At 34.4% G+C, this 22,460-nt stretch overlaps 1 protein-coding gene across 1 annotated transcript in view; it reads left to right on the plus strand.

The window, feature by feature from the left end:
- RYR3 (ryanodine receptor 3) overlaps positions 1-22,460 on the plus strand; it is a 243,221-nt gene that overhangs the window by 102,898 nt on the left and 117,863 nt on the right. The window contains exons 19-34 of the mRNA XM_080595279.1: positions 1,108-1,241; positions 2,996-3,237; positions 5,402-5,594; positions 9,547-9,763; positions 9,977-10,081; positions 10,846-10,949; positions 11,415-11,498; positions 13,291-13,450; positions 13,895-14,042; positions 15,141-15,346; positions 16,262-16,436; positions 19,168-19,376; positions 20,244-20,428; positions 21,173-21,209; positions 21,557-21,717; positions 22,266-22,431. Of these exons, the coding sequence (XP_080451405.1) occupies positions 1,108-1,241; positions 2,996-3,237; positions 5,402-5,594; positions 9,547-9,763; positions 9,977-10,081; positions 10,846-10,949; positions 11,415-11,498; positions 13,291-13,450; positions 13,895-14,042; positions 15,141-15,346; positions 16,262-16,436; positions 19,168-19,376; positions 20,244-20,428; positions 21,173-21,209; positions 21,557-21,717; positions 22,266-22,431 (2,526 nt within the window). The remainder of the gene's footprint in view (positions 1-1,107; positions 1,242-2,995; positions 3,238-5,401; positions 5,595-9,546; positions 9,764-9,976; positions 10,082-10,845; positions 10,950-11,414; positions 11,499-13,290; positions 13,451-13,894; positions 14,043-15,140; positions 15,347-16,261; positions 16,437-19,167; positions 19,377-20,243; positions 20,429-21,172; positions 21,210-21,556; positions 21,718-22,265; positions 22,432-22,460) is intronic.

Consider the following 22,460-nt stretch of genomic DNA (forward strand, 5'->3'; position numbering starts at 1 on the left):
AAAAAAAAAAAAAAAAAGTGTAACGTTTAATTGCTTTTCTGTTTCAAATATAGCAATATGCATGAAAAGCTAATAAATATGGATAACCAGTCAAAAAAAGTTGTACCTATAATTTTGTATTAGCTGAGAAAATGAAGTTCACTGGTGTCTGTAAGTACCTGGGTAGAGTAGCTTGCTGCTTTGTGATCCAGAGTTCTTCAGAACCAGACAGGACAGGAATGGCTAACATAAATGTTTTGTTCTGCTGCTATTTGTGTTGGGCAACAGTTTTCACAGTGGTAATCGGCAGTGTGAAGATGATGCTGTATCTTGGAGTTAATTTATTACAGTTTACACCGTTCAGGCTATTTGCTCAGTGACTATATGTCAGAGCTCAAATGCATCTTTAAGCTTCTCTGTTTTTCTTGCAAAGGTGAGAAGTTGTGTTCCTTAGCAACACTATGTTGCTGCGTTCTCCCTTCCAAAACTTTTTGCTCAAAACTCTGTCCTAACCAGTAATTTGTTGGACGATTATTCAATCTTTCACTTTCCAGACTGTGACCAAAAAAGAGAGCTGAAGCTTTAGAATTAGATCTTTCTGAAACTCTGCTTTGCTTCATATTAAATTCTTTTAAATGCTTTTAATTTAAAATATAAATGGGTTTTCAATATCTTATTGAAAGCATGCTTTCGGAACAGGTTCCTAAGTAGTCTGAGAACTGCTGCTTAGAGTTGTCCACTAATTTATTTGGGCCACAGGAAATTTCTCAAATAATTGTTTGTAAAAAAAGATATTGTGAAGAGTTGACAAGCAGCCTTGCTAAAATAGCCTTGCTATTTTATAATAGAAATGAGAATAAGAAATCTCAAAGGAAATTTATTTGCATTTTGCAAACCCTCTGTTCTGAATGTGTGTTCCACAAATGTTTGATATCCACCATCAGTAATATAGACTATACTCAGTCCATATATAAAAAGAGTATTTAGAAAAAATAATGATGATGCCTATTATATTCCTTCCTTTAGGTCTATTCTGAATGTAGATTAATGTAGTTGTTAGTTAAAAACTGAACTACAGTGTATATAATAAAAGCCTTTACCCAACTTTCTTCTGATTTCGTCTTTCAGGTTCTCGATGTGCTTTGCTCTCTCTGTGTCTGTAATGGAGTTGCGGTTCGTGCCAATCAAAATTTGATCTGTGACAATCTATTGCCTAGAAGAGACTTACTCTTGCAAACACGTTTGATTAATGATGTGACAAGGTATTGTGACATGTTTTATTGTTAGAAAAAAATGAACTTAAATGTCTTCTATAATTGTCAAAAATACTGTAACCTAAGACATGTTTTGCATTTTTCAGTATTGAGACACACGTTATAGGACATGTTTATGTATAACTTCTTAAAAATCCATTTTTACTGCAAATATGGCAATTACTCTGGAAACTGTGGTCAAGTAGGAATTGTTAATAATAGTAAGATCTGTATTGACATTAATTGGAAAGGTGAAAATTGCTTACTTCTCATTCAAAGCAGAGTATGGCTCTATCTAATAATTATTATGGAGCATGTAAACATTGTGTGAGATACTTTATGATTTAAGAGGCATTTGATTTCCTAGCAGCCTAACTCCTATTTTTTTTTATGATCTTGTTATTCATCTTTTAACTATAAATTTTTCAAAGCATGGAACCATATGCCTTAGGAGATAATTCTGCAGCAGCTTTATGAAGTCACAAAATGGGTCCCTATCTCAAATTAAATACTATAAGCAAAATGTGGACATCTACGCTTATAGAATCCTTAAGGTTGGAAAAGCCCTCCAAGATCATCTGGTCCAACCATCCCCCTACCACCAATATCACCCACTAAACCATGTCCCTAAGCACCACATCCAAACTTTCCTTAAACACCCCCAGGTACGGTGACTCCACCACCTCCCTGGGCAACCCGTTCCAATGTCTGACTACTCTTTCTGAGAAGAATCACAGAATCGTCTAGGTTGGAAGAGACCTCCAAGATCATCTAGTCCAACCTATGTCCTAACACTAACAAGACCTCCACTAAACCATATCACTAAGGGCTACATCTAAACGTCTTTTAAAGACCTCCAGGGATGGCGACTCAACCACCTCCCTGGGCAGCCCATTCCAATGCCTAACAACCCTTTCAGTAAAGAAGTTCTTCCTAACATCCAACCTAAACCTCCCCTGGCGTAACTTTAGCCCATTCCCCCTCGTCCTGTCACCAGGCACGTGGGAGAATAGACCAACCCCCACCTCTTTACAGCCTCCTTTAAGGTACCTATAGAGAGCGATGAGGTCTCCCCTGAGCCTCCTCTTCTCCAGGCTAAACAACCCCAGCTCCCTCAGCTGCTCCTGGTAAGACTTGTTCTCCAGACCCCACACCAGCTTCGTTGCCCTTCTCTGGACTCTCTCAAGCACCTCCATGTCCTTCTTGTAGCGAGGGGCCCAAAACTGAACACAGTACTCGAGGTGCGGCCTCACCAGGGCTGAGTGCAGGGGGACAATCACCTCCCTAGACCTGCTGGCCACACTGCTTCTTATACAAGCCAGGATGCTGTTGGCCTTCTTGGCCACCTGAGCACACTGCTGGCTCATATTCAGCTGTCTATCAACCAGTATTCCCAGGTCTTTCTCGGCCAGGCAGCTTTCCAACCACTCATCTCCCAGCCTGTAGCGCTGCTTGGGGTTGTTGTGCCCCAGATGCAGGACCCGGCACTTGGCTTTGTTGAACTTCATACAGTTGACCTCAGCCCATCGCTCCAGCCTATCCAGATCCTCCTGCAGAGCCTTCCTTCCCTTGAGCAGATGAAGAAATGTCTCCCGATTTCCAACCTGAACCTCCCCTGGTGCAACTTGAGGCCATTCCCTCTAGTCCTATGGCTGGTATCACTTGTATCGTATTTGCAAAGTGAATTTGACTATTTTACAGCAATATAACCCATATGCCACATTTTATGTTTTACACTAACTGGATTATATTTTCTTTTTTAGCATAAGGCCGAACATATTTTTGGGTGTTGCTGAGGGCTCTGCACAATACAAGAAGTGGTACTTTGAATTAATAATTGATCAGGTTGATCCATTCTTGACGGCAGAACCCACACATTTACGAGTTGGATGGGCTTCTACTTCAGGTTATGCTCCCTATCCTGGAGGAGGAGAAGGATGGGGTGGCAATGGTGTTGGCGATGACCTATACTCTTACGGTTTTGATGGCCTTCATCTGTGGTCTGGTAAGTACTTTGCTCAGTTCCACTTCTATTCAGGGATTCTCGCATTCAGGGATTACCAACCTCTGCTTTCAGTACCAGTAGGTATATATATGCATCTGTTGCATATACCGTGTACTGATTTATAGAGAGCTGTATTCAGAACTTAAGGTTACCATGAAGTTATAGGTCATACTGCTTGTCTGAGATTTTAGTCAATATTGACCTATGCCAACTGGACTGTTTAGCAGATAGTTTTTGTCTTTATGATTTTGATCAAAATGTGATATTTTCTAGATCTAGATCAATACTGACTTTAATGTATCTGTTAAAAATCAGTGGATACACTGATCTTAGACAAATTCATTGTATTTGGATCTACATGTAGCAGTATTCTTTCACTTTGCAACTACAATTGATGTTAAATGAAATTATTATTATCGATATGTTATTGATATGTTTAATAAGATGAATTTAGAGTTTGGTAAATTATTTCATAAAAGATAGTTCTGTCAATTAGAACTAAGAACTACTGCAATGTATTACCAACTTCTGTTGCTTTTAGAAGATAAATTTCAGTGGTATAACATCAAACTGAAAACCTGTAGTTGTTAGGCTGTTTGAAAAAAATAGTGTTCATCAAAAACATTATCTAAAACAGACTTAGCAGAAAAAATACAGTCTCTATAAATTCTTTTTAATTTGTGTAATAATATGGGAGACTCAATTTGTATTGCAGATTAAACTTGCCATTTATAAAGAAGAGGGGTAATGGATAGCAGCAAATGCATATTTTGTGGTCACCTAAGGAACAGTGACATTAAACTTGTGGTCTCATTAACTGTTCTTTGTTCAAGCAGATTAACAATGTTGGTGGGGTGAGTTAACAAAATGGACATGACTGCACATGCAGTCGGCTAGATCTGAGTAAGAGCTATAGAAGAGCAAAAAGCATTGACAGGAAGGCTCATCTGAGGTGTTGCAGTTCAACTAATTTTTGTAATAATGCATGTGTTAGAAAAATTGCTGAAGAAAAAGTAGAAAATAGGAGAAGAAACTTTTTAGGGTGCTTTAGAGAGGGATTAGTTAGGGCCCTGTGGGGTGCAGAGTTAGCTGGAAAGCAGTCTTTGGAGATAAGAGAAAGACTGACCTTTTTTTCTGGTCTGCCTCCCCTAAAACTTTATACAAAAGAGAACTGCAGTATACTTTTTGTAAACAAATAGGTATGGTACAGCAGAGTACCTGTTGACCATGTTAATGTATGTTGCTGTAGAAACAACCAGGAAAGTGCAAGTGGCTAATTCTAAGAATCAAATAGCAACACAGGAAATGCTGATGGTTGTCATTTTTGCTTTCTTACAGTTCCTAAAATACTCTCTAAATAAGTAATATTTCAGTAAAGAAATATTGCATAAGGCTATAAAATACAAAATTATTTAATTACTAAATTACATCACCTACTATCTTTGAAAGCAATGAACGGAGAAAGAAAAGCAGTAAGAAGTGAAACAGTTGCTAGAATTTCTCTAAGATTGTACATAACTTATTCTACTTACGTAATTCCATAAAGTGGTGGAAGTGATCTGGCAAATAAGATTTGTACCTAAGATATGTAAGAATCTTAACTGATGAAGATCTTTCATATAGAAAGCTTTGTATAGAATGTACATGAAACTGGAGAATACATGGGAGGGCTTAGAGATCTGATGAGTTCTGGGCTTGTTGTTATTGGTAGAAGCCTCATCCTTTTCTGATTCATCCACAAATGGAATTTGCTCTGTTAGATATGTAAATCTGTTATTTCACAAGTAATTAAAAAGAAAAAAAAAAAAGGTATATAAGTGTTAGGCAGAGGACATTATTTGCTGTGCCTCAGTGCTCTTACATAAGGCTACAGTGTGAATTCACATGACTTCAGCTGAGCATGTTTCTGTTTTGTGAACAGTGTCAGAGGTCTTGAGTGAGTTGCTCAGTTCGTGCACTGTTCTGTCACATATCAGTTTGAACAATATTAACTCATTGTCTGTTTTTAAAATCAGATGCATTCATAAAACAGATGAGGACAAGATCATGTTTCTGTGACTGAGAACAAAACCTTGATGGTGTTTTTGAGGAAATGTATTTATTACTTCATTGTTAAATGTTTGAGAGTCTTTAAATTCTCATTATTTAAATATTTTCATCCTAGGTCGAGTACCCAGGGCTGTAGCATCTGTCAATCAGCATTTGTTGTCATCTGATGATGTGGTTAGCTGCTGCTTGGATTTAGGTGTGCCCAGCATTTCATTCCGCATTAATGGGCAGCCTGTACAAGGAATGTTTGAGAACTTCTGTACTGAAGGGTTTTTCTTCCCTGTTGTAAGCTTATCAGCAGGTGTAAAGTAAGTGCTACTTAATTGTTCTTTTCTTAGCTGTCTTGTCACACAAAATGTCATTTGATTTTATATATGATTGATTGTGTCTTCTTGTTTCAGGTCTGCCCAAATACCAGCTGGGAGGGAGGGAGGCAAGAAAGTATTGATTTTTCAGGGATAATTTCACTTAAGGGTAAAATGTGAGCCTATTAGCAACCCGGCCAAGTCACAGTGTCTGAAAATCATTATTATATGGGTATTTGGTGACCTAGGGGAAATTAATTTTGTCTCATTCCAATTATCAGTGGAAAAAAGGCACATTAGAAACACAGCACCTTATTTGACACTAATCAAAATTCTCACACAGCGTTCTCAGCAGGAGGCTAAAAAAATACACTAAATCATCAGGAAAACTGATACCATATTCACAGTAGTGAATTCAAAGTGCTGATGAGGAGCATTTTTGGAAACTTATTACTGTCATTGCCCATTCCTTACCTGTTTTACAGCTAAAATAATGAAATACAAACTTAATTCTATCAGGTTTCTATTGTTTTCTTAACTTTAATTCATTCAGAAAATCTGCAAGCGTCAGTCTACTTAAGTGACCAAAATATATTTGTTGACATTATAGAGACAATGCAACAACAAAAGACTAGCCCTTGCACTGTTTGATATAACATGACTGACTTCTATTCAGTTCATCTACAACATCTTTAGTGCTTATACTGACAGGCAACAACTGTAGGAAGGAAAGATGTAGAGATAATTAAGGAGAATTTTTCAGTAAGAAAGTTGAGATTTTTCTGTCTTTTATAGGCTCAGCATGATTTCTGCATAAAATATGTATAAGCTATGAAAAAATTTTACTATGAAAAAATGTTGATGGTCTAGATGCCAATAGCTGCCAGAAATGGCCAAACCTAGAAGAAATAATAAGGATAGGAATATGAGATTCTGGTGATTGAGTGAAAGAAAAAAAGGGCTGGCTTACTTTTATATAAAGGAGAGCTTCCTCTATACATGGTAACTTTTGAAAAATGAGGGTTCAGTGTACCCAGAGAAGACAGTATGTGGCTTTCATAAGTCAAAGAAAAAACAAGTCACAAATGTTTCATACATTTGGCCATTCGAAAAAAAAATAAATCTTTGTTTCTCAGAGGTGAAGTGAATCTGAAAACTGGCTGTGGTCTTTTCCTTCTGTGATTAACACATGAATATTTTGACCGTTTCATGCTTATGCTCCCAAGATGACATTATGACATTATAAACAGAGACCAAACAGACTGAAGGAAGTAATAGATAAGTTTTCATTTTTTCTCTGGGAGTGACCCTAATATGTAGTTGCATTAGTACAAGGGTGTCTGAAAACATTCATTATGTTTTCCCTATAAGAAAAACACCTAAATCAATATGATTAGTTTTCCTCATTCTTATTTAACATTGTTTGCTTATTTTGTGAGAACGTTCTCCCTTGTAGTTAATAGTAGCTGATGGCAGTAGTAGGTTATATGTTGTCTTTTGTCTGTTAATATCAGAGAAATGTTCTTACATGGGAATCCCAAATTGATCAATAGAGTGTTCTGCACTGGGTGGAAACACTTGTGTTTCTGCTTCTCATGTGGCATGCCGGTTTTTCCTGTTTTCTTTCACTTTTCTCAGTCTCTGATTCTGAGTCTTTTTGATCATTCCAGCATCAGTTTTTCCCTTCTTAACCCTTTTCAGCACCTGCTTATCCACACTGTCTCTCATTCTTCTTTTTTACCATAGGCATTTTCTCCCTATCTGTCCTTTTTTTCTCCCTCTACCAATGGTGCTATCAGCTATGCTTGTAGTACTACAATATAGCTATTCAGATAATCAAGGAATTTAAACAGCAGATTTGTATTGAGATTTATTTCTTTTCTTCTATAACAATTTGTTTATCCCGTTTAAAAAAAAATGTGTAAAAGCAGAGACAGAGAAATGAAATTAGACTAACTTTAAATCAACTGTCTAACATATTATTAAAGTTCGATGTCTTGAGATGAATAGTTGGATAGTCTGTATATGTTGAGATGAAAAATCAGCATCTTTAAGTGCCTGGTGCTTTTTGTAATTAAACATGAGGTACATTGAATGCTGTTATCTTGGGGTCTTGTTTTTCACAGGTAGACACTGTAGAAAGAAAAAGACTATTTACCTTAGTGTTGCCTGTCCTTCAGGCTAGGAAAAGTAAATACAGTTGCTAGCAAGTTGCTGAAATAATAGGTGTAGGTATGAAGAGTGTTTTTATAAAAGTATTTATGGTCCAATTCCAAAACAAAGCAAAAAGAGTAGTAATTAACCTAAATCAATATGTTTACCTATTTCTAACTGTCTTTTAGGAGTTATATTGCATTATATTTGATTTTCAGGAGGGTTCTTCTTAAGCTTAAGGTCTGTCAAATGTAAAATGTGTCTTTCCAAATGAAAGAGAAACATTAACATTTCTTTTGAAATGAGACAAAAAGCCACAGCTTCCTTTAGTAATCACGTTATCAAAAGAGAGTCTGCAGAATTAGGACTCTATAGTTTGGGTGGAGACTTAGGGAAATGCAGTGAAGAGCAAGGAGAAAACAGGTTTTGGCAGTAATTATACCATCATAAAGACCCTATGGGATTGAATAGTTTGCTACAACTCAGAAAAATTGACCAAGTTGGCAGGAAGCAAGGAGCTATTTAGTAGAACGTAGTCATCAAAGGAAGAATTGTGTGAAAGTCTTTTCCTTTCAATTCTTTCTTTGGCTTTTGCCTACTTAGAAAGTTAGAATTCTAGGTCTCAAAATGAAATTGACCTCCTTTTTTTAAAAAAAAAAAAAAATATTATTTTAATCTGTGTGGAGAGTTGCTATAAAGAGCTTTAAGCTCAAAGTTGTCTCCTCAGATATTTAGCTACCTTGGGAACACTCAAATATTTAAAGCAAGGTATTTATAAAATTAAATTAGAAAGTATAAGCTTAGTAGAAGTAATCAATAATAATACATTTCTTGTGGACACTGAATCATTTCAGTTATTTGTGACTTGTACTTATGTGTGAGTTGTTTGAGAAAACTTCTGACATGCTATTTCTCCTCTCTTTAAATATGTTACTGGAGTCTTTTACTGTCAGTGAAATATGTTGGTCTGACAGTTCCAGTATTTCTAAAAGTGTAAGTAAAAAATGGTATAAACTTCTGGTCACACCATCATGAGAAATGTGTGGATTGTTTCCTGGAGATAACAATTGGTGATTTTTTTGTTATTGTTTACCTCCAATGTTGGCACATATAAGGATCCAAATATGAAGTCAGATAGTGTTTGTTTTTGTTGTTTTTCCTGCTATACTCTTATTTTTATATGAAAGGTATATGTCTGAGGAGAAACAGAAAACTTCAGGGGTTTAGCAGCGATCCGAGCTATTTGTTTGAAACTCATTCCCAGTTGTAGCATTTGGTGTAATTTTGTTTGCTTGATTTCTGTATTATGATTATAGGGCCTTTTGTTTCACCATATCCTGTTTTATTGGATTCTTATGTGCCAGCTGCCTGCATGAATCCACTGAGAAGTTACATGAAAAACTTAAAGTAGTGTATAAATAGTCCCTGTGGTAGTTTTAGAGCACCAGTCCAAATTAAGTTAGATTTTCCCAATCATTTAAATGCATTAGAAATTTCACTAAACTTACAGGCATTTGATTTTAAATAAGGAATATATTTTTTTCAAAATACACCACTGCATCGATAATTATTTTTGCTTTGGCTAAAACAGATGCTCAAAAATAGTTGGTAGATGATGATGTTATTAATAGCATCTGCTAGTAGAAATGCTTGGTAATTTTTTGGTGTTTATCAACGCATGAAATAAACCACCATTTTTATACATGGTTTTCAAGTAAATGTTTAAGGTTCTAAATGATGTATTTATAATATTAGTATATGCTGAGTATTTAAGAGTATTTCTTCATTGAAAATTGCACAGAGCTCGTTTCTTATTGGGTGGACGTCATGGAGAGTTTAAATTTCTCCCTCCTGCTGGCTATGCTCCCTGCTATGAAGCCTTGCTTCCAAAAGAGAAGATGAAACTGGAACCAGTGAAAGAATACAAGAGAGATTCTGATGGAGTGAGGGATTTGCTGGGTACAACACAATTCCTCTCCCAAGCTTCCTTTATCCCTTGTCCTATAGACACCAGTCAGGTATGTTAAGTGTGCCGTTATGGGATAGGAAAATATGACTCAACAAATGTAAATTAGCAATATAAAGACTAAGGTAGCTTGCCACCTTTCTTTTAGCAACTCATCATCTGTGTGTTCTGCTGTATTTAACTAAACTAGATCATCTTGTATCTACAGGGTTTGGTCACACTGAAACCTTTTCTTATGTGTGGAATTGCTGTGTTCTTTTCTTAGATTGCTCTTCCTTTTCATCTTGAAAAGATCAGGGACAAACTAGCTGAAAATATCCATGAACTGTGGGGAATGAATAAAATAGAACTGGGCTGGACATATGGCAAGGTATGTTTTGAATGTCCTGTCCTGTCATATTAGGTTAAATGTCCTACCAGAAAACTTGGACTGGGAATTTTAGCAGAGTATTTAGAGGTGGTTTATAAGCACGTACACAGAAAATAAATTACTAATAAGAGATGATCATGTTAGCTATTAGGAGTTGATGATAACAACTAATAATTAGGAGACAAATTTGCACCATAAATAAGGCATATATTTTAACACTATAGCTATTACGAATCATGTGAATAAATACATTCATTGAGAAACAACCTAATTAAACCAAGATGGAATTCTACTGAAAATCATAACCAATAGTGAGTAACTCCACATCTGATTTTTTGGTTACTCTAACATTGTGATCAAAGGGATACCAAGCAGTAAGTCCCATGTGGAAATTCACTTCTATTGGTAACAGAAGCAGGGTTTTTGAGGACTTTCTCCATATATTGTTCAGGCATTCAGTAGAAATCTTCATTGATTTTGCAGGCTTGCTTTCATGTGATTCATGTATTTATGCAGAATCCATGAAATAGCTATATTTTTTTCTATTTTTTGTTGGTTATGGGAGAGTACTTATAGTGTACATTTTAAATGAATAATAAAAATGTTCATTTATATAATCATGCGTAACAGTCATTGAGTAAAGATGAATTGTATTGTTTTATTTATTTCAAAGAATTAACTGATTCTTTACTCAGTTTATAATTGTCAGATCCTGACTTGATTCTAATCTTAGGAAAATGCTCTTTTCTGTTGCTTCGTTACAGATACGGGATGATAATAAAAGGCATCATCCTTGTCTTGTAGAATTCTCAAAATTACCTGAGACAGAGAAGAATTATAATCTGCAAATGTCAACTGAAACTCTCAAGTGAGCTTTGAATTTGAAAGAAAAGTTTGTTTATTTTTTATTCAAGTATATTATATTATTGTAAGATATAAAAACATGCTACCTCATTAGGATGTCTCATTTAGAGTGTGTTCTGTTGATTTTGCTAGAAATTCCAGGAACACATTCAGAAAGATTTAGAAACACCTATCTCTACAGAGATACAAAGAAGAAAACAACACCAAACACTTTTGGCTTTAATAAAAATGGCATGATTTTCAATGCACAGATTTGTACCTGTTTACATGTTGTAGTTTTTATTTATTTATTTTTAATTTTTTTTGATAACTTAGAATATTTGGGTTTTGACATTCCATCATTTTGAGGGACTTAACTGCTTTTTAAATATCAGTAGTTCTGTGTATTTATACTAAAAACAAGGATAAAGAAAACTGGGTGAGCCCTACAGTATTGTGCTTTAATACTGTCATTTTTCTGTATTGGTAGAACCCTTTTGGCCCTTGGGTGTCACATTGTTCATGCTAATCCAGCAGCAGAAGAAGATCTTAAAAAAGTCAAGCTTCCTAAAAAGTATGTACCGTATGCTAACTATCATATATTAGTTGTAACACCAGTGTATTAGGTAAAGTAAAATATTGTAATGTTGTTTTAAAAACAAACAAACAAACAAACCTTTATATGAACCTTGTAGACTTGCAGAGTGCTTGGTTGGTATGTTACCTGTCTGCCTGTGATGGTGGTTGACTGTGAATACTGCTGCATTACATCACCTTTTGGAGTGATTCAGAGAGATACAAATAGCCACATAGACATAAAATTGCATGTGGTGTAAATGTGGTGAGGTCTTAGAATAGATATTCCAAAGTTGAAAGCAACATTTCAGTGCTTTTCTGTCACACAGCAAAGCAGAGTATGCATAATATACGAATGGTAAATTGATCTACTTGAAATAGCCTTTCTCCATAACTTCTAGTTTCAATTTACACCTCTCCTTTTTTCCACTCCAAGAAAAAGTTTGTTCAACATGTATGTGTTTCCAGAGACGTTATGAATACATCTTTTTAAAGATTTTCTTAAGTCTGTACAACTTGGAAAGCAAATACAAGAAAAAAAAAAAAAAGTTGTAAAATGTTGCATGTTTCTTGGAAATGTACGTGTGTAGATTATTGCACGAAATCCATTGGTTTTTAATTCAGTTTTTATTTGAGTCAGGGAGCTGAAATAGGTGTATGATCCATAATCAGTAATCAGTAGGAATCATCCCAAGTGTGGTGAAAATGAATTGAGCATCATGTCTACATTTTAGCCTTTTCTGTGGGGATTCTGCAGTCCTTCTGGGACAGGTTAAAATCCTGTTCTTCAACAAAACTTGAAGATAGGAACAGTGATTTGGATACTTGCCATTTTACATTCATTTATAATCCCACAAACTGTCTTCCTCAAACACCTTTATCCATGAGAAATTCAGTTAGTTTTTTAAACAGAGTAGTAAAGTAAATAACTTTATGATAGGGAAGATGGTAATCTGGATTCATTAGATGCCTTTAATAAAAAAAGGGGAAAAGAACCTTTTCCGAGGTTCATACTGCAGGCAGTCAATCATAATACTGTTTTCATACTGTTGTCTTCAATAACAGAACAAAAAAGATCTTAATATCATTTTCTGAGTCTTGTTAAGAAATGGAAGTTACGTGGTTTGAGCAAGAGTCAGCACGCGTCTAAAAGAGCAGAGTGGTCTATATACTATGTGAAAGGGTTGAAAAGGAGGATTAATACCTACTGCTAAAAAACTGCTAGACCTACTGCTCAGTAGAAATGTGGGAAGAACAACAGTTACAATATGCTTTGTTCTGTGGAAAAAATGGTAATGCGATCTTTACACACTTGCATCAGAAACACAGTATTTCATAATGCAAAAGGTTTATACATAAAAATAATTTCATGAGAGGTTATCACACAGACCTTTAAAATAGAAAACACTTGAAAGATTTAAATGACAAATACTAAAGAGTAGTCATTAATAACAGTTTCTTATTTTCACAGCAACTGTTTTGAGTACCGACATACAGAGCTAGGTCACATTTAATTAGTTTGTGTGCAAATAAACCCAATAAAGGCAGAAAATGAGACACTGCTACAGTGAAGAGTGTATATACATAAAATGTATATACATAAAAATGTTATGTGTATACATAAAATGTCCTAATTAATGACCAAATGCAATGTAGAACTTTTGCAAAGGAAATGGAGAGCAGAAAAAGTTGAGGGAGAAAGTGAACCTTACTCTATGAATGCCACATAGAATTTAAATACCATCAGTGGGATATCTTACCTCTCTTTGTTTTCCATTGTTGACTTACAGTTACATGATGTCAAATGGATATAAACCTGCCCCTCTTGATCTTTCTGAAGTGAAATTGTTACCTTCTCAAGAATTCCTAGTTGACAAACTAGCAGAAAATGCACACAACGTCTGGGCAAAAGACAGAATAAAGCAAGGATGGACCTATGGCATTCAACAGGTATGGACTTTTTAGACACATTTATAGTAAGCAAAGAATATGAGATTGTGTGTTCTAGAACATCAGCTGGGAATGTTAAATAAGAGGATAAATACTGAATGTTTTGGAAAGTCAGGAAAAAGTGGAAGGAGCAGGGAAAAAAGCTTTGCTTATGCAGGTCTGAGTACATTATCAGGCCTGCATGGCTGCATGGCTGCAACTGCAGGATATGAGAGTATATATTTGCATACTTCTCTTTCATTCTTGTCTTTGGGTTTTTAACATCCTTAACAATTGGGCTTAATATTCTTTTGACTTAGAATTGTTCATTCACAGAACTGTTCTTCATCAATAGTTTCTTTCTTGTAATCCTAACGTTACTTTAGAATACAATCTGTCTCATATGCATTCTTTGTCATGTTTAAATGAAATTTTCTTTTTGTTCTTTTTTATAACTCCTTTTAGGATCTTAAGAACAAACGTAATCCTCGGCTAGTGCCATATGCATTATTAGATGAACGTACTAAAAAATCGAACAGAGATAGCCTCCGTGAAGCTGTTAGAACATTTGCAGGCTATGGTTATAGTGTTGAGCCACCTGACCAAGAAATAGGTATGTACATTCAGTAGGAATCATGGCCTTTTTTTTCCCCTCAGTGCTAGGAAAAAAAAATTAAGACGCTGGAATAGATAGGCAAAACATACAAGGGATGAATTAATACTATATATTTTTGCTGTGGACTTGAATGAAAGGTGCAAATATACTTTTTTAATGTCTTGTATGTTACTTACATACATTTTTTTTAAAGATTGGTTTTAGCTGATTGTACAATAATTACAGTTTCCATGATTTTCAGATTGGAGAAAATCTGTAGTGTCTGTAGACATACTAATTTTCATTTGGAAATCACTGTTTAAAATGTTCTGAAATTGTGATCTGAGACAGTTCATTCTTTCCTGCTTCTTCATTATGTATGAAGAGCTTGAAATACATCTATGCTTATATAAAACTAAGATAGTATTGGAAAAATAATCAGATACCTCACTTTACAGTTCTTGTTTTTAGAGACTGCAGCTGTAATGTTTCAAGAGCAATTCATTAGTAGTTCTAATATAATAAAGGTAAAGCTACTTTGCCTTTAAAAATATTTTTAAATCCAAATTCCTAAGTATATAAGCTACATACATTGCTTATCTTACTAATATTATTAATAAAATAGATAACATGCAGCTTTAGTTAAAGTTTCATTGGATTTTTTTGCATTGGATTGTGTTGTGTATAGTAATCTTACACTTCTAATGTGTTCTCCAGTCAATTATATGTTTGTGGCTCTGCATAGTGTGATAGTCACTGAAATATTTTGATTATAAATAGTGGATAGTCATTCATGCTGTATAGGGTCGTGGAATCATTTAGGTTGGAAAAGGATATCTAAGATCATCTGTTCCAACCTTTAACCTAGAACTGCCAAGTCCACCATTAAACCATGTCACTAAGCACTACGTCTACACGTATGCTGCATCTGTATGCTGATTATTTTTCCTCCTCTTCTAACGTTTACTATGAAGGCTCTTCAACTTACGAGGGTAGATAAAGGCTGTTTTCTGAGACAGAAAACAGTTGGGACAGATGAAAAACTAAACTGTGGCATTTATAGTTTCATCTGATTATGAAATATGGTGATTTTTTTTTATTTATTCATTTTTGCAGCTGATCAAACAACGGAAAAAGTCAGCATTGACAAGATACGCTTTTTCAGAGTCGAACAATCTTACGCAGTGAAGTCTGGAAAGTGGTACTTTGAATTTGAAGCTGTGACAGGTGGAGACATGCGTGTTGGCTGGGCCAGGCCAGGCTGTCGACCTGACATAGAACTGGGAGCTGATGACCAAGCATTTGTTTTTGAAGGAAGCAAAGTCAGTGCATTCTTACCGTTGTATTATTTTTTACCTATGAATAGGCTAGGCAGAAGATGACAGTATATGTTTCCTCTGTATAGTCCAGTTCAACTACGGGAATATTTTTCATTCATATAAAGATGTCTCTGGGCTTTTTTTCTTGCTTGAATTTTTGCTGAATTGTATCTGCGTTTTGGTTCTACTCATTGTAATTATGTTAACAAAGGTGCGTTGTCTTATATCTATCTTGCTAGGATATACCACCTTAGTAAGGAAGTCTATTGTAAGCATAAAGAAACTTCACCATTCGCTTCCTTTTTTTTTTTTTAAGTGGTAATTCACAAAAATAAAACAAAAATTCACAGAAATAAAACAGAAGTTTCTTCAACAACTGGAAGAGGGAACCACAGTTGTGTTTTCCCTTTCTGTCTTTTTTGCTTTTTGCACGTTGTTTATTAAAGGACCAGAAGGATGATAATGACACTGCATGTAAGAAGTGGAGTCCAGTGAGCATTGATTATTATCCAGGTTCTAAATTGTTATTTGCATATTACTGAAGTTAGGGTGCCTTTGGTTCGCTATATGAAATAACTAATATACTAATTTAATTACATGAAAGTTAGTACTGCTTGTGAATTAGTTTGAGATCCTGGAAGGTAAAAAAGAGTAAGAAAAACAAAAATTAAGGGTAGAATTTTACCATTGTTTAACTGGATCATTGAGAACAAGTTGTTTGCTATAAATGAATTATAATGCTTTATTCACTTAGAATGTTATGCTTGTTAATTTTAGCCATCTATAAAATAATTATTTTCTTGACTGATTAGTACCTACATTTTTTTTCAGATTTCTCTTTTCTGAAAATGCATGTTATTTTTGAATTTTAGCATGGTGTTTATCTACTTGTTTGTTTGTTTGTTTGTTTTTATTTAGGGCCAGCGTTGGCATCAAGGCAGTGGATTCTTTGGACGAAGTTGGCAACCAGGAGATGTGGTTGGTTGCATGATAAACTTGGATGACAAATCAATTATCTTTACTTTGAATGGAGAATTGCTTATAACCAGTAAAGGTTCAGAACTTGCGTTTGCTGACTTCGGAATAGAAAGTGGTAATTTTCTTTTTATATTTGCATGGCTATGAGAAAAGATAAGAAAAAAAACCAACAACAACCAAAAATAAAAGCAGAAAAACTAGTCTGTCGATAATGTCTTAGCAAGCTGCAAAATAAGATTTATTATATACTGCTTTTTTTTCCTCCAGTTAATTCTTGAATTCTTTTTTCCAGTTAATTCTTGAACTTCCATGTACTCATGGTTTTGAGCTCCTTATGCCCTAATGCCATAGAATATCACCCCACCAATTTTGTACTTGGAGCAGTGGTGAAATTTACCATGATGTTTGCACTGTTTTCAAATTATTCAGCTGAAAAGCTTAAATGTAATCCGTATATAATTTTCTGAGTATCAATAAGAGTTGCTAGCTAATAGACATAAACTTTCTTCTAAAAATTTTCTGAAAGCAGAAATTTGTACAGAATGCTGAAGTCCAAAGGATCTGCTAAAACTATGGTAAATATGGTATTTTTCAACCAAGCTATGTGAAAACATAGTATTAAACAATCCCTTTCACCAGGCAGAATTGCCACCTGAAATCAGCATAGTAAATACCAGAATTATAGTTAAAGTTAAATTTTATAGTTATATAATTATAGTTATAGTTAAATTATAGTTAAAGTGTGCCTGACAGCATTTTTTAGACAGCTGTCAACTTCAGCATTACAAATAGGCTTTTATTTGTCTTTGGGAATTACTCACTATAGGTTTCATTGTGTTATTTATGAGCTCCTCATAAATAACTTTATTAACTTTTATGACTTTCTAACATATAACCAAAAGTCTTTTCATTGCTGTTCCTGGCACTTTATAACAATCTCTCATTTGTATTTACTTGAAGAAGCAGAAAAATGTTATTTTATTGTTATCAAGAGTACTAAACAAATTCCCTTTAGCAATACTTACTGCTATGATATCCACAGACTTTTCTTTCATTTAGAATGTTCTAAAAAAAAAACCAACATTCTAAATAGTATTGACATATGCAAAGATTTTTTTAATCTGCTGCTTCAAATTCTGCTTTAGTTTATACTCTGTGGAAATTTCTTTGGGAAATTTTAAGGATCCTGTTGCCCTTATTGGCTGCTACACAGCCTAACAAGTTTTGATTCTCAGTTTCCCCAGTTTCCAGTCTGTTCCTGTCTAGTATTTCCATCAGTGCATTTACATCTTATTTCACTGATATAAGCCTTCAAATCATAGTACAATTTAACTTCATAAAAATATACTTTGAGATGACAAATTGGTTTTCTTTTATTTTTCCTTCAACCACAAGTAGATACAATGGAACTCCAGCAATCAAAATGGGTGAATTTTCTTCAAGCCTTTCTAGGCTTACTCTCAGGGCTGAACTTCAGCGGTAACAAGTAGCGTTAATAATAAGCACCTAGAAAAATCCCCAGAAGCTGAAACTGTAGAATTGATTTTCTCACTGGAGCGTAAACATTTTATGTTAATTGTATTCTTGTGTATGAAGGACAAAATGAGTGCTATGTGGTAAGAGGCTTAACCAAAAGAACAAATCTTTGCAACATGAATGTAAACTTGAGTCTGATTTGTAAATTTTTTCCCTATCCTATTCATAGCTTACCTTTGTTTCTCCTTTTCCTGGACTCTTTTTCCTTTTCTGTTTCTCATTCTTTTTTGAACAGAAGTATCTACATGACTTTACTGGGGGCAGGAGTTATTTTCAAACTGTTTTATTTTTCAATTAACATTTTCTTTGAAAGGATGTCTCCTCCAACTGATAGTAGTTACATGCCCATTAATAATTAACAGAAGACTTTGCAATTATTCAGTGTCCAGCTTTGGTCTGACCATTGATACAGTTTCTCTAAGGGTAAAGAATAAGGGACACCATTAAGAGAGATTTTCTGAAGGCATAAAGTTGAAGTGTAAGAGAGAATTTCTGTTGTACCAGAACTGTCGGCTTTTCACTGAGGTTTCTCTGAGTTTCTGTCTCAGGACAGATAGAAAAATCATTCAACATCCTTTTAGTCTTGCTGTTATCATCTGCTACTCAGAAATTGAAAATGTTTGGTCGTAAAAATGCCTTCATTAAAGAAATCTATATTTGTCCATCATTCATGATGGACAGATGAAGGTTGGCCAGAAATTTGTAGACACTGGTAAGAAAATAAATTTTAAACAGATATACTGAGATACCTCAACCTCATCTCAAAGTCCATTTGAAACTTCAGTGCCCTCAGAGATTATACTTAACATTTGTTATTAGCTTTGGTTTAGTCAAGTTTGTGTTCCAGTGTCCAGTCCATTTTACAATGGCATGTTTATTAGTCTAAAAATGATGAAGATAAACAATTCCTCTAATAAATGAATAACTAACTTGAGCAAATCTTGTTTTTGCAAATCTGATTGTCCAAAAAGCTAACTGTTTTCATTTTTTTGTTCATTTTCCACACAAATCAGAGATTAGTAATAACAACTGTTAAACCAGGTTAATGTTTAAATAAATGGCATGGTGTTTATAATGTCCATTCATTGCCAAAGTACTCACTAGCAATTATGTTGATCTTAATCATTAATATTTAAGGTAGCTTTAAATCCTTGCTACTGTCATTATTTCGTGTGCATATTGTCTAGGAGCTAAATTTTAGTTTACATTAGATGGATTCAAATTAAAATATTTATTTTCTCCAAATTAATTACTGTTTTTTTGTTGTCATTGTTTGTTTGTTTTTTGTTATTCTTGTATCATTTTCTTAGGTTTTGTTCCAATTTGCGCACTGGGTCTGTCTCAGATTGGACGTATGAACCTTGGAATGGATGCCAGTACATTCAAGTATTATACAATGTGTGGCCTTCAAGAAGGTTTTGAACCTTTTGCAGTAAATATGAACCGAGATGTCGCTATGTGGTTTAGTAAACGCTTACCAACATTTGTCAATGTGCCAAAAAATCATCCTCACATAGAGGTAACGTTACGTGTTAGGAAGACACCTGTTTATCAACTGTTTGCTTAGCAAGCTGAGACATTAAACCCTTACTAATACTTACTGTCATCAGATAGTTTGTCATATAAATCTATTAAGTCATCTTTAGATAATTCCAGATGATCTTGTCTATCTCCAACTTCATTTATGGTAGTATTATCATTCATGAGAATATACCAGTTCTAGTATATGTATTACTAATCTATGTTGCTTTGGTTAGCTACTTGGACCGTTGTCTGTTGTGGTTTCCTAACCACCTTTTTACTACAATCCCTAGTATTTGTCTTTGAACATTTCCTTCTTAAACAAAATACGCTTACCTCACTCAGTTCCAACTGAATGATCTCAGCATTTTAATCAGTTGATCAGGATTATTTCAACTGTATTTCTGTTCTAAAAACTTTTTGAAATGTTCTTATCCCTGATTAAGTTTAAAAACATAACCGTTTTTTTCAGCACAGGCAAAAATATCAGGCTCAGGCTTCACAGTGATCTTCTGAAGAATTCTACATGGTATAACTTCTAATTGTGGTAGAAACTACTGATTCCTTTGAAGCAGTTTTTCAGTGACTTGTTCACTCTAAATAATTTGAATTAATAAAATCTATGCTTTTGTTTTTGAAAATTTTGTATGGAACATCTTGAAAATAATTAGTGTATTCAAAATAGGTGGAATCTATTGCTTCCCTTGCTCTTTGAGCTAGTTTCATGGTCGTAAAAGAAAGTTCGTAATTAACTTTGAAAAGTTTGTTAGCTCTTTCACTTATCTTATTCTTCAATTAGTTACTGAAAGTTATCAGTGTTTTTCTTGGAACAGTATTATTATAAAATTATTTCTGTTATTTTTAGATATGGAGAATTGATGGAACCATTGAGAGTCCACCTCGATTAAAAGTTACTCACAAAACATTTGGCACACAGAACAGCAGTTCAGACATGATATATTGTCGTTTGAGTATGCCTGTTGAGTTCCGTTCATCATTCAACTTTGGCATGGGTGTGGAAAATGCCTCATCTGATGTTTTCCAAAAACGGTTAGACTTAGATTTTATTCAGTTATCCTATTTCATGCTCCTAATGTAAACTTAGTATGTTCTATTAGTCTTCGTTGTTATACATTCAAGGTTTCATATTAATTTTTGCGCTAAGCACACATTAATATAGGATGTTTATTAGTGATTTTTTTGGTTTTTGATGTTTTTATTTAATTTATAGCATATTTGCTGCAAAATGCTATATACAGACAACATCAGAAAATCTTTTCAGAAAAGATGCATCAAAAGGTTTATGGACATTCATTGCTAATCATCTACCATCCTTTTGAAATCAGTGGGACTTACAAAGCTCTTCAGGAGGTCTGGAAAACCAGCTCAGAGTCCTGTGCCCACTGTATTGCTGTTCATCTACATTATTGTTCAGTACTTCATTGTTATCAGAAAAGTCCAGTTTTCCTTCCATATAAATTTCCTTCCGTATAAATTTAAACTGACTGTGGACAGATCCCAGCTACTGCTCAGTTCAACACCTTTGAACCTTAACTGTCCACCTTAACTGTAGGCAACTATTTTGTGTCTATATATGCATCCTCTAAAGTCTTTGCATGCTTAATTTACTGATACCACGAATCCTCAGCACCCTGCAAGCATGAGTTACATGCATGGAAGTACACTTAGTTTAAAAATGAAATTTTTTTGTTTTGTTTTTGTTTCTTTTTTAAAAAAAAAAAAAAAAAAAAAAACAAAACTTTAACTAATTTACTGGTGTTCCTCTACCTTTAGAAAACACAGCCAAGAAGTTTCTGTTCCTTCTACTACGGTAAGCAAATATGTTGAGGTGCTTAATTCTTCTTACTTTGTGAAATAGATTTAGTAGTGGTATTGTATTCAATAGAAATTGATCTGTTGCGAGAAGCCTTTTTAATCATTTGCTAAGATACAATGCTGCATATAAGGAATAATGCCTACAGCTGTATGACTGAGGCATAAACTTCACAGTGTCAATCTACTATACTAGTTTTATTTTATGAGAATTTAAAATGACTTGCTGTGAATACTTTTTATTAAAGTAGGATATACATTGAGATTTTTTTAACCATTGTTTGACTATTCCTCCATAAAATGACTTAGATTTTTATTACTAATCTATTCTTTTCCTCTTTTCAGTATTTTTATTCGTTGCGGATATTTGCTGGGCAAGACCCATCCTGTGTCTGGGTTGGCTGGGTAACACCAGACTATCATTTTTACAGTGAAAATTTTGACCTAAATAAAAATTGTACAGTGACGGTTACTTTAGGTGATGAGAGAGGCAGGGTTCATGAAAGGTATGGATTTATTTATCACTTATTAAGCATTGTATTTTAATATCATTGTTCAAGGTGAATTATTCACAAGCTTGATGAAATTTTAAGCATTAATTTAAAATAAGAATAACATCAATTATGGAGTAGAATTGTTCATTGTTCATTTACATATGAATGCGTGTTTTATATAGATTTGTTTAAGTGAGTATATTTATCCTTAAAGTTCTGTTTTAATGAGTGTTTTAGGATGCTCCTTTCTTTTAACATCTGCATTTGATTGCTGTGGATGAACCTGTTACTGGTTGTTCTGTATTTTAGCTAAGCACAGAGAACCATGAGAAATCGTTTCATAATTTTAAAAAATGAGAAAAAACGTTCACTTTTTCAGTCTGATCCCTGAGCCATGATGATTACTTCTGGAAAAAAAAAAAATGATGAGAAAACAAAACTAATAGTACAAGCACCTTTAAGGATCTCTAACTTACACTATTGAAAAGTGCATCTTAATGAATACTGTTAAGTTCAGTGTGACATGTGATATGTGTTTTTTGTTCTTGCTGTTCTTACAGTGTGAAGCGCAGTAATTGCTATATGGTTTGGGGAGGAGATATAACTTCTAATTCCCAGAGATCAGGTCGTAGCAATGTTGATTTAGAAATTGGATGCTTTGTTGACCTAGCTACTGGAATGTTGTCATTCACAGCCAATGGAAAAGAGCTTGGCACTTGTTATCAGGTATTACCAGATTTTCAGGAAGTTATCTA

Source organism: Anser brachyrhynchus (assembly GCF_964034855.1).
Source record: "Anser brachyrhynchus genome assembly, chromosome: 5".
Classification (NCBI taxonomy): Eukaryota; Metazoa; Chordata; class Aves; order Anseriformes; family Anatidae; genus Anser; species Anser brachyrhynchus.